The 12,962-nt window shown below is 34.1% G+C and overlaps 1 protein-coding gene across 1 annotated transcript; it reads right to left on the reverse strand.

The window, feature by feature from the left end:
• Positions 1-8,315: 8,315 nt before the first annotated feature.
• Positions 8,316-8,956, reverse strand: LOC139821944 (potassium/sodium hyperpolarization-activated cyclic nucleotide-gated channel 3-like). The gene is made up of 2 exons (XM_071793386.1): positions 8,679-8,956; positions 8,316-8,605 (listed from the first exon to the last, which is right to left on the reverse strand). Exons 1-2 carry the CDS (start codon positions 8,954-8,956, stop codon positions 8,377-8,379), a joined length of 507 nt encoding a protein of 168 aa, XP_071649487.1. The 3' UTR covers positions 8,316-8,376.
• Between the last annotated feature and the right edge of the window lie 4,006 nt (positions 8,957-12,962).

Consider the following 12,962-nt stretch of genomic DNA (forward strand, 5'->3'; position numbering starts at 1 on the left):
CATCATCATCAAGAAACGGAGTAATGGCGTCGATCTTTCATACGTCCGAGAATGAGACCGCTTATAATCCTGCCGTGTGCTAATTCTGGTCTTTCGAATCCTCTCGTACTTCTTCTTTTCCAAAGAGTATCACAATTCGCAATTCAGAGAGATTTGTATTACAATTTCATTACGTATTCAAAATATACGGCAAAAGGCCAGAAACATGTCTTGACTGAATGGCAAACAAGAAACGAATAACGCCGGTTGCCCGGGCCGCAAGCTTGTACATGCACGCGCGCTTTCTTCTTCACGCGGCAATCACATGAATTGAATACCGATACGTCGCGCCTCTAGCGCTTTACGCTATACAAATTTTCTAGGGAACTAGATTCGCCAACGGAAGTGAGTCTACAAAATCGCTAGTACTTTTTATGAAATGCCATAGATGGCAACATCCACCTTTCTTTCCTCAATATCTCATCGCGTTTCAAACAACCGGATTTCGCAACTTTAATTTTGACTGAGTGCTTGAGAGTTTTGACATTTGACAATGGCATCCTCTCACTTACCAAGTGTTCCGTAGCACCTGAGTCCAAAGCAATATCCGGCATTCCCTTCTACGTGTGAAGAGATACGCACAAAGCAATACGCTTGCGACTCACTTGACTCCACAGCGCCAGACTTCACTGCCATATTTGCCAATTTCTCCTGCTTATCCGGTTGAATTTTTTTTCCTACACTCCGCACGTATGGCCCGAATCCACCACAGTTGTGACAGCGATTCCTATTTCTTCCGCCTGTCCACGACTTTCCCGGTGAACTCGTCTTGTTTTGAACTAAAAAGGCAGCCGGTCATTCCGATTGTGTATGTTTTTTCTTACCGAAGTCAGCGCGCTTCGCTTCTTCGTCCATCAGCCTGTTTTTCATGAACGCAATTGTCAGTCTATCCGCTGTGAGCGTTTCGATAGCCGTGACAACGTGGTTGAATTCCGCTGGCATTGTAAGCAATAGATGGCAGATCAGGTCCGTCTCTTCCAACGTAGCACCTTGATCTTAACTCTCGCATCACTTTATCAAAAGCTAAGAAATGTTCCGTGAATGCTTCTTGATTCGGATTAAATTTCATCAGCAAGAGTTTCTTCCGTTAACAGTCTCCATATGCCGTGCGCACTGTCACAGTCTTTAACAAACTCTAGATGACTATATCGACACGTTGAATAATTTGCGAACGCACTTCCGGTCACGTTTTTCTAGATCTCTAAGATCTAGAAAAACGCGCGCGCGCGTGTGTGTATGTGTGTGTGTGTGTGTGTGTGTATGATAATTTTTAATTTGAAGACTAAATTACAGCATGTGTCCAATAATCGCCATTTTTAAATTTCATATTCATTGTACGAAAACGTGTCAAATGAGCATAATTTTATCAATATTGGAGGTGAGAATTAAGCTTTATACATTACATTCTTTTATTTATACATTACATTTTTATTCATTTAGCGTTGATGGATAGGGTAAAGTGCATATTTCGGATCAGATCCTAATTCGGATCAGCAAAAAAATGCCTCTCTAACCGATAGTACCTATCATATGTGGATTTTTTTCATTAATTGTCTATAGCTATAAGGGATAGCTATAGGCTCTATAAATAATAACAAAAAAATCAACATATGATAGGTACAGTCGGCTAGAGAGGCATTTCAAATTTGCTAATTCGAATTAGGATCTGATCCGAAATATCCACTTTACTCTACATTGAATGGAATATTATTGAATGTCTTTTTTTCATTCATAATTTCGGTCTGCTTATAGGGAAACAATATTTATCATTGTACGGTTCGGGTTTTCAACTTTCCATGTAAACCAAGGTCCACCCCCGCCCACCCCTGCCTGCGGGGAAGGAGCGGTAGCTACCGCCCCTTCTTCCACCCACGATTTTTTTGCGGAGGTACACGGCACCATACACTGAAGGCGTATTAATATTAAAAATTTTTAATGGTTTTTTTTTACATTTTACATAATATATTCAAATATATGTACTTTGAAAGAAATAAAAAACCAATTTCATTAAATTTATTATTTCTCGCAAAAAAATTCACGAAAATAGCGTTTTTCCGGCCGTCACAGTGGTTTCCCCTCTTAAAACAAACATATAAGTGTGTTACACTTAGTGTGGTGTTTTAGAGTTAAGGAGGCATCGTCGGACACAGGTTACTTAACAAAAATTGTTCAATTTACCGAGATCTAGCACCCCTTTAAGTTTGTCGCAAATGTCTGGAAATATCCTGTATATAAGAATATTGTACACTCTAATCGCCATTTTATTTTTTGTAAAAAAAAACAATGCGAAAGTTATTTTTCTAAACAATAATAAATAAAATTTAACTGATGTGTTAACACTACAATTAAATAAAAAGAAGTCAGGCTACCCTTTTGTAGCCTATAGTAATATTTTTTGTGTTAATTTATGTACTTTTTCCCATTCAGCAAACTAATACAAGCTGCTTATTTGTCGATCTTGAAATATAATCTCGGAATAGTAAATTCACATAATTAACACTACGCGGACACCGTGAGACTTTTAAGGTGGTTTATTCGCGACTATGTGAGTCAAAATAAACCTCATTTTAAAACTTCTAATTTCATACACTTTCATAGTCGACTAAATTCATTAATGAATTTCTCAAAATGATTGTATATCACAAATCGAATAAATAATCAATAATAAAAAAGAGGCGAATAAAAATAGTCCAATTTTCTTAGCGTAGTACAGAAGAGCTTCAGATGTGGCAACGTCGCAACATTCATGTAAACAAATGGTTGCACGTGTATCGTTCGGAGCAATAAACTTAGAGGTTAATTTTATTTAAGTGCAACATTTACTTTTATATCATGAACGAACAACCGCGTTTTAACCTATGCAACTCGCGTTATGAATTCAAAGCGCGACGTTGCCACATATCCGAAGGTTTGTGATCACAGTGAGGAATGGACTGAAATCGATGTCTTTTAACTAATTTTGTGAACATTCTATACGGTTGAGATTGTTGGCTTTGGTACCATATGATTCGGAAGACACTCCTCTGTTTTTATTCTAATTTTCAACCTGATCTGTTTTTTCTATAATTTACTACCATCAATTTATCTCAAAATTACGGTCTCACGCGTCGTCCGCCATAAACGCAATGCTTAAGATAGGGAAAAAAGCTATTTTTAGACAATAATATCTCGGAAACTACACGGTCAATCCATTTCAAATTTAGCATGAAGATTCGTCAGTTGCTTAATTACTTTTACTGAAAAAACTGCATCGATCTGTTTTCATAGGTTATATGGACATACCACCTTAAGGCGATTTTTCATTTATGATTCCCACAGGAATGGCTTCAGCGCTTACGTCGGCTCTCCTCCCTAAAAAAATTTGGTAGTAATGGTCATGTAACTGCCAGTAACTGCCAAGCGGCATTGACAGTTAGTTGCGCAATACCGAGCAATCGAAGTGTAGTGTGTGCTTTTAAAGACCCAGGGTGTCCACCTCGGTTGCTAAACGACAGATGGAACAGCATATTTGGCAGGCGTTTCGGATGCAATTATCACAAGTTCCCGGGCGCCTCCCAGTAACGCAGAGACGGACACCCGTGGAGTTTTAGCCGGTAAAAATCCGGCACTCCCCTCATTCCTCCTCCCGGAGGGTGAGGGGGTCTTCCCCCTCCTTTGACACTAGAGGGGGCTACCGGTCAGGAACGGCCGGTAGTAGAAGATTTCTCCACGTAAAAAAAAAAAGATGGAACAGCATATTATGCTCGGCGTGTCGGCAAGCTACACGGAAGAGCTTGTGCGTTGCTGTGCCTTGCACAGCCATGCTCACATGCTGTAGCATGCTGTTCCGTCTGCCATCTAGCATCACTCGCTCTACCTCGTTAGTTTTGTCCACGGGTAAGTAATTTTGCATCTCACGTGTTCCTTAATGTTTTTTTTTTTTTTTAATATTGATCCTGCTTATAAATAATAAACAAGAAGTAACCTTTTCAAAAAAAATAAATAAGTAACATTGCTTTTATCTTCAAATTTCATTTTTTCCGTATTAGGCCAGTCATATTAAACTAATTTAGGGGGTTGACCTTCCAATTAATCTTCCCAGGTTGTAATCACCATGAATCACTTTGATTTAAAGTGCTATAAGTGAGATTTATTTTGCTTCGCAAAATTAACGCGCAATAAAAAGTAATTAACAATATTACCAACAAAAAACGCGATTTTTTTTATTTTTTTTTAAATATCTCGAAAACTAAGCAAGATAGGGTAACTATACGTACCTTTTTTTGTAGAGCGTAAAATTATCTACATTAATGATCTGAACAGCATTTATCGTCAAGTCAGTCGTTTAGCTTGCACGCGCCGTCAAAGTCCGAGACTCGGATTCCAAAAACCCACGATTTCATCGTTTTTTTATGTTACGCCGGTGATTTTTTTTCGTCATTTAAAATGGAATTAAAAATCCCCCAAAAATTACACATCATCTGAGAACTACAAAGAATACTTTTTATGGTGTAACATTTTTTAGACCCTTTTTCTTTAGTTTGTAGCTATGTAAGCAAAAAATTTTAATTTTTTGGAATAGTACCTTAGTTTTTCGCTGTTTTCAGGTCTTAGAATTTATTTTAGATAAATTTTATCGTATGCATCTTGTTGTGGACAAAATTTGCCACAAAAAAGTATCCTTGTATTTTTTTCGTACGACAAACGCTGATTTTTTTATTGACGCGCAAAGTTATCCAATATTGCGCACAGGTCAGATAACGCTTGTTTTACACTAAAATAATTATTTTTTATTAAAATTTACGTGATTTTTCGCATTATTATTGAACCATATTACAAAGCCGTTTTTTTTAGAAAAAATTAAAAATCGCGTTTTTTGTTGATAATATTGTTAATAACTTTTTATTGCGGATTAATTTTGCGAAGCAAAATAAATTTCACTTATAGCATCTCAAATCAAAGCGATTCATGGTGGTTGCAACCTGGGAAGATTAATTGGAAGGTTTGATGTCTAATATGACTGGCCTATATACCGAAATTTTCAATTTCTAAATGCTTCAATAATTCAACTTTTTTGAGCCGGGGTTCTTTTCGTGTATTTTCTTTTTAAGTACTATTATTGAACTACAAAACCATTGAACAACTTTTTTTGTAGCCACACATTCAATAAATATGTCATTATTTGTAAAAACTTGCATTTTACAGTTTTCCCCTGACGTTTTAACACTTAAAAAAAATTGCAACAGTTCCGGCCTATGTAGGTGTAGAAATCACTTTTTGAAATCTTAAAGATGATACATGAATTTTTATAGATTTGTTGTAACATAGAAACGCTTTCAAAAACTCTCTGGATTTAAAAGTCCCAGAGTATCCGAATGAGTGCTCTAAAAACATGGTGTCCGCGCAGTGTTAAATTAATAATTGATTTAACATTCTATAAATTATTTACAATGGTTTAAAGAATGCTTATTAGCATCAAAAGTTAAACCAATTCAAGACAAATTATCGTGAAGTTTGTTGAGTGTAAAAAAGTATATTAATTCATACAAAAAATATTACTAGGCTACAAAAATTAGTCCAACTAAAAATAGCACTTTTTTCTATTTAATTGTAGTTATTTTTCTAATTCTTTTTTTAATTATTTGTCTTATTATTTTTTCTATAGAGGGTCTTCTTGCACTCAGTGCCAAAACAAGCGGCTTTAACAAATCGAAAATGTTTAACAAACATATGTCCGATCCGAACAAGTTTCGGAGTTATAGGGTATTGAAGTTGCTTTTATAAGAAAACAAATTAAAGTAAATGCTGTTTAATGTTCTTTATTCTGTTCAAAGCTTTATAAAAGGTGCTCAAAAATTCCTCTGTCAACTTCAACACACTTTCTATTTGTAGCATAAATTAATAAATTCTTTTAAACTTTTTGAAATATATATATGTTTCGCGGATGACATCGACAGTATTAAGTGTCAGTTGCTATAGTTGTTCTGACTCTTGGAGGAATTTTTCTACATCTTTTGTAAAGCTTTTAACAGAATAAAGAACATTAAACAACATTTACTTCAATTTATGTGTGTATTATCTTACGAAAACTTCAATACCCTATAACTCCGCGTTAAGATTCGGATATATGTTTATTTCGGATATTTACATATTTATGACTTGTTTTCATGTGTTAAAGCCGCTGTACCAGACTTGGTACTGATTGCGAGTGCAGGGACACCCTTTATTTGGACAGGGATTATACAAGAGAAAGAAAAAATATACACATAGACATATTTTATATATAATTATATATATATATATATATATATGTATTTATGTATATTTGTATAAAAAAAATTTTTTATTAAAAATAATAGTGGAAGTAGTATTGTATAATAATAGTAGTAAATAGTAGTAAATAGTAGTAATAGTAGTAATAGTAATACTAACAATATAGTAATAGTGTTATAGCAGCAACAAATATTGCTATTATTATCAATATACATATTATTAATATAAAAAAATAATTACTTGTTAAATCACCAAGGACATTGCGGGGCAAATTATGAAGAATCATGATATCTAGCAATTTTTGGTTGCTATGAAATAGAGTTTCTTGATTTAAATGATCTAAGGGAATGTTAGAAAATATTATAGAGAAATATGTACTTTGTCAGTTTATCTTTCCAGTAGTTAGCTAATATAATTTAGCTTTCTTATTCAAGTCTCTTTGCTTTTAACTAACCTGAAAGAGTGTCAGATATAATATTCTCCTTGAAGAAGTTGTCCTGGTAACGATATTTATAATAGAAAATCAGCTTGTCTTGCAAATATAATGGAAGCTTATTCTGATGAATGTACTCTTTCACTTCGTGCATAATTCGTTGATATTTGAGTTTTGGCTTTGCCGATGATTCCAAGAGTTGAAGGATTGTGACTGTGATCACAAAATCTTTTATTATGTTTGTTTTATTTACATTTGTACAAAAGAGCAAAAAATAACATTATTTTAATAAAAATTGGAAAATTTGCTAAGAAATAAAATATTAGAATGTTAATATAGAAAGAAATGACTTAATACCAATCAAGTAAATTATATAGCCTTTCCCCAAGAGTAGAAGTATGCATCTTAATATTGTGTCCAAAATACCAAAACTGTCAAACTCTACGAAATTAGAGCCGATCAAATTACTCACACTAATATGCATAAATACTAAATACACCTCCCAATTAGACTTATCATCAAGTTTTGTCGAAATATAATATGCATCCGAGCTCTGAAATTATTCCACTGTATAAATACAAAGATAATGCATTACTAATTTTCTATTTATAGAATGATTTAATATAAGCCCGATAAAAAATTTTATAAAAACATATCTAAATATATATAATTTTATATAAAATATGTCCATATATGTTTTTTTGTTTTGTATAATTTCTGTTTGTATATATAGAAAAAAAAAACTGAAAATAAATAGAAAAATAACTTTTGCATTGCTTCTTTTACAAAAAGTAAAATTGTAATTAGATTATACAATATTATATATAATAATATTTTTATATTCAACTATTATATTTATACATATATGTAATTATATATGAGCAATTTTTTTCTCATTTTCTCAAATTTTACTCTTTATCACAAAAATAATACAAAAATGATCTTTTTAATTGTTTTTTAACCTTTTTCTTATTATTTTTCCTGTATATATTATACAAACAAAGATTATACAAAAGAAAGAAAACATATATAGACATAGTTTATATATAATTATATTTTTATATAAAAATTTGGTCGAGAAGTAACTTCTAAATATTTTTGGGAGACCAAATTAATTATAGAAATCACCGTACTTTCATCGTTTTTCCTTGTATATGCATGACGATATAGGGAAAGATATAACTTACACAGCTACTCCAGTGAAATATTAATAATGTTAAAATAACGAGCCATATTGTTATATGTTGAGCTTGAGGAATCCCACAACTCTATTAAAAAAAAAAAAAAACAGTTTAAATTAATTTATTGATAAAATTCAAGCCATTAATATTTGTACAATATTATGATGATTACCGCATTGATCTGTTGAATATTTCGCCGTACTGTAGGCATGCGAATCAATTTCAAGATAGGCAAGAATTCAAGAATAAGTAACGCAGAATTCGAATCTGGACCAGGTGGTAAGATAAGTGTAGGATAAAACCACGTGTATGGTACTGAGCTGATAAGATCAACAAAGAAGTATCCCTTCACATAACGTCTGTTTAAATACGTACGTTTCTCATTTTTGTATATTTAGAATAGAGGAAAAACATATAATAATCAGTGAGAAATTAATGCATCTAATCGATTTATATGTTATTGTGGTGCAATCACCGTGCTATTAGAGTGGTGTCAAGAAAAATCTCATGTCCATCAGGCGATATAAATCCGGTGATAAAATTCAGGAATATATCGATGATGCAAATGGCGTAAGTTGGATACACAATATTCCAACGTTCAGGACTGCTACTTTTTCCGATTCTGTAGAAGCACATAATATGCGGAACCGTCACAAAAATATATAAAAAAATGATAGTCATTATCGTGTCCCAGTAGAACCTACGGTAACGGTTTTCTCTGTTACACTAGTGTTCACAAAAGGAGTCAAAGCTGTTGCCTTTAATCCTCGTACCTTAACATACTAAATGGATGGATCATCCATCGATGAGATGATTTTGAGTGCCTTTTCTTTTCGAAAGCAACGGCTGTTTGACTACGAAAGACCGAACGTGTTAAAGGGTGTCGAATGGAAACAAGAACGAGCTTCTGAAGGTTTCGCTTCCAACGACTGTAGAATCTTGCGTTTGGAGGTAATTTCGGCAAATTGCTACCAGACGTCCTTGGCAAGTCGCACACATGTGCGCGTAAATTTCCTCGCTTTATCAAAACGTTCGGGTTTCGAATTGTCATACCGCGTTGACGTCGTGTTGACACATGTCAATGATTGCAAGTAAGATATGACAATCGCTAGATATACTCATGGATATACAGGATATACTTAAGTTTTACGATAAAGATTGCCATAGAAACCTAACAAACACTTCTAAACCTGGTTAAATATTCTAAGTATTTCTAGAAAAAAAGTTATCTTTGTATATTTTAGTAAATATATTCCTGGATTTTGTATTAGTAAAACTAATTTGTTGTACATGCAAAAAAATTAACAATTAATTAATCCAATATTGAGAATCATCATTCATATAAAATATATAAGAACGCAATTGATGTTATTTTTTATCCAATTAATGGTTCTCACAGATATCATGTAAAAAAAAAATTTGGTTAAAATTTTCTTTTATTATTTTCTAATATTATACTGAATTGTACTAGAAAATTTTGTTATTAATATATACATTATGGTTAACAGAACACACACAAAAAACAAAATATTATAATAAGCAGAATTTCCGCTTATATAGATATATGTATACTAATCATGATCGTCGTTCTATTTGCACAGATGATTCGAATCGGATGGCTCTATGCTTCAGAGAAATATTGATAATCTCTTTGAAAGATTATTTTACAAATAATATGAAACAAATAGATAGGTACTGTATTCAAGTGGAACCCATCGGTCCTCAAGGTCGCAAGTTTTTCGTGCATATGCACTTTTCGATGACTATTGACCGCGGCGTTATTTCGGCGGAACAAAATTCATCAGCTCGATAACGGAAGAACTGCGATGCTTTTAGGACAGAAATACACCAAGTATATCTTATGATCATAGTGATTGTACACTAAGAATTTATTAATATTTTAGCATTTTATTAATATTTTCTGGAATTTAAGGTTTTTAACATTCCCGGCTGGGTGTATAACGCTTAAATATTCATGACTCGAAACTCTGACAATTTGGTATTCGTAAATGTTTTATATACATAAAAAATTAAACGCATAAAAGAGATTAGAGATACACTTAAGATACAGATCATGTAACAATATTTCTAATGGAGATAATCAACAAAGCAATGTTTATTTGAAAGTAGAAGTAAAGTAGGAAGAAAAACAATAGATAGATATCCACTTATAATTGTCCATATTTTATCGTCTTGATTCAAGATGGCTGACATGGGTATCCAGGGCCCTTAAGAAGGAAACTTTTTAGACAAGAGTTGTTCAGTGTTGTAAGTTGTGAGGGTCATTAAGAGCATCGGCAAGCCCCCTGCAAAAAATGCCCGTTTTCGGTACCTTGATTTTTGAAACTTTTTTTATGCCAAATGGTTACTTATGATGACCCAATAATCCCTGCAAAATTTTAAGAGGAGCATACGCCCCGTTTAAGAAATATAGGGGGTCAAAGTTGATCATTTCCAATCAAAAAATATAGCAGCTTCACATTTATACTCCAATAATAATGTCCAAAAAATTCAGCCGAAATGGTTCTTTTAAGATTTTTGGCTGCTGATTACAAATCTGAAGTCAGATTTTAAAAATTCAAAATGGCGGATTCAATATGGCGGACGAATTTTTCTTAAATTCATCGGATTCACTTGAAACTCGTTACTCGGGGGTTTTTGGGGTCGCTGATTACGAAATTGAAGTCAGTTTAGAGAAATTCAAAATGGCGGATCCAATATGGCGGACTGATTTTTTCAAAATTAATCGGATTTACTTGAAACTCGTTACTCGGGGGTTTTTGGGGTCGCTGATCACGAATCTAACGGTGAACTAACTTTTAACCAACACTAAATCTTCTTTGTCACTACATTAAATCTACATAGAACCTATTTTGTCCTACAATGGACCTATTTTTCCTTACATTGGACCTATATTCTACCTAGGAGCGGTGAGCATCGAGCGGACTGAGTCTCGTTTTAAACAGTTCGGCCTAGAGTTACGAAACCCTGAAAACAAAAGACGATCAGCAGATCATCATTTCATTAACATTCCATTGTGTTGAGGTGGCCGCCCTGGACGGTCTGCACGATAGCAGCGCTCGGAACGACAGCGCTCGAGACTTGGTTGGATTATTACAACTTGCCTTTGCTGGCTGGATTGTCGATTACATCTTGCCTTTGCTGGCTGGATTATGCATTACATCTTGCCTTCGTTGGTTGGATTATTACAACTTGCTTTTGCTGGCTGGATTATGCATTACATCTTGCCTTCGTTGGTTGAATTATTACAACTTGCCTTTGCTGGCTGGATTGTCGATTACATCTTGCCTTTGCTGGCTGGATTATGCATTACATCTTGCCTTCGTTGGTTGGATTATTACAACTTGCCTTTGCTGGCTGGATTATGCATTACATCTTGCCTTCGTTGGTTGGATTATTACATCTTGCCTTTGCTGGCTGGATTGTCGATTACATCTTGCCTTTGCTGGCTGGATTATGCATTACATCTTGCCTTCGTTGGTTGGATTATTACATCTTGCCTTTGTTGGATATATTGGATCCGCCATTTTGAATTTTTAAAATCTGACTTCAGATTCGTAATCAGCGACCCCCAAAACCCCCGAGTAACGAGTTTCAAGTGAATCCGATGAATTTAAGAAAAATCAGTCTGCCATATTGGATCCGCCATTTTGAATTTTTAAAATCTGACTTCAGATTCGCAATCAGCGACCCCCAAAACCCCCGAGTAACGAGTTTCAAGTGAATCCGATAAATTTAAGAAAAATCAGTCCGCCATATTGGATCCGCCATTTTTAATTTTTAAAATCTGACTTCAGATTCGCAATCAGCGACCCCCAAAACCCCCGAGTAACGAGTTTCAAGTGAATCCGATGAATTTAAGAAAAATCAGTCCGTCATATTGGATCCGCCATTTTGAATTTTTAAAATCTGACTTCAGATTCGTAATCAGCAGCCAAAAATCTTAAAAGAACCATTTCGGCTGAATTTTTTGGACATTATTATTGGAGTATAAATGTGAAGCTGCTATATTTTTTGATTGGAAATGGTCAACTTTGACCCCCTATATTTCTTAAACGGGGCGTATGCTCCTCTTAAAATTTTGCAGGGATTATTGGGTCATCATAAGTAACCATTTGGCATAAAAAAAGTTTCAAAAATCGAGGTACCGAAAACGGGCATTTTTTGCCGATGCTCTAGGATGACTTTTGTTTGACCTTGGGTCAAGGTTAAAGCACTATTTCAAGGTCGACTTTATTTTTTCAAATAGAACTCCCTATTCTTTATCACATATTCTTGTAGCTGTAGCTGATATTAAAGTTGATATTGAAATTGATTTTTTAGCCGTTGTTATTCACTCCTTCCAATGCCTCGCCACGCATCTAACAAAACGTAAACGTTGGGCTGCTCCTTCTCGTCGAATCGCACAGACACATCCTGATTCGCGTAATATCTGTGTTAAGTAATTTCTTATTAATTATTAAGAAACTTACAAAATAATAAACTACTTTTTGATCCAGTTTTACCCGCTCTACCTGCCCACGAACAATGGTTCGCATATTACATGATACTAAAATATATTAAAATATTTTTGAAATACATAGGTATTTCTCTCTCTTTCTTTGTTCCTTCTTTGTTTCTTCTCTGTCTCTCTGTAGCCCAGTAAAATGACAAAATTTTGAGGAAATAATACTGACTGGACTGAAACTTTGTAAACAGACTTGTTTTAGGGTACTATTCAACATATTAAAAGTCCCCACGTGTAGGCGCTACGTTGCGGGGAGGGGAGGGTCCAAAAGATTCCAAAAATCAGTTTTTTGCAAATAACTCGGAAAATATCGACTTTACAAAAATTTATGTAAATATAAAAATTGTAGCTTACAAAATTCCACACAATTTCGTTTTTTATTCAAATCTGTACGATCAAATGGAGCAGAGATAGAATTTTTTAAACACCGGTAGTTTTGCCTTGACTCGAGAGTCCATTTTCGAGATATCAGCGAAAAATGCGCGACGCGCGTACGCGTTAGCCTCTATTTGAGAGTCCATTTTCGAGA

This window comes from Temnothorax longispinosus, chromosome 11, assembly GCF_030848805.1.
Source record: "Temnothorax longispinosus isolate EJ_2023e chromosome 11, Tlon_JGU_v1, whole genome shotgun sequence".
Classification (NCBI taxonomy): Eukaryota; Metazoa; Arthropoda; class Insecta; order Hymenoptera; family Formicidae; genus Temnothorax; species Temnothorax longispinosus.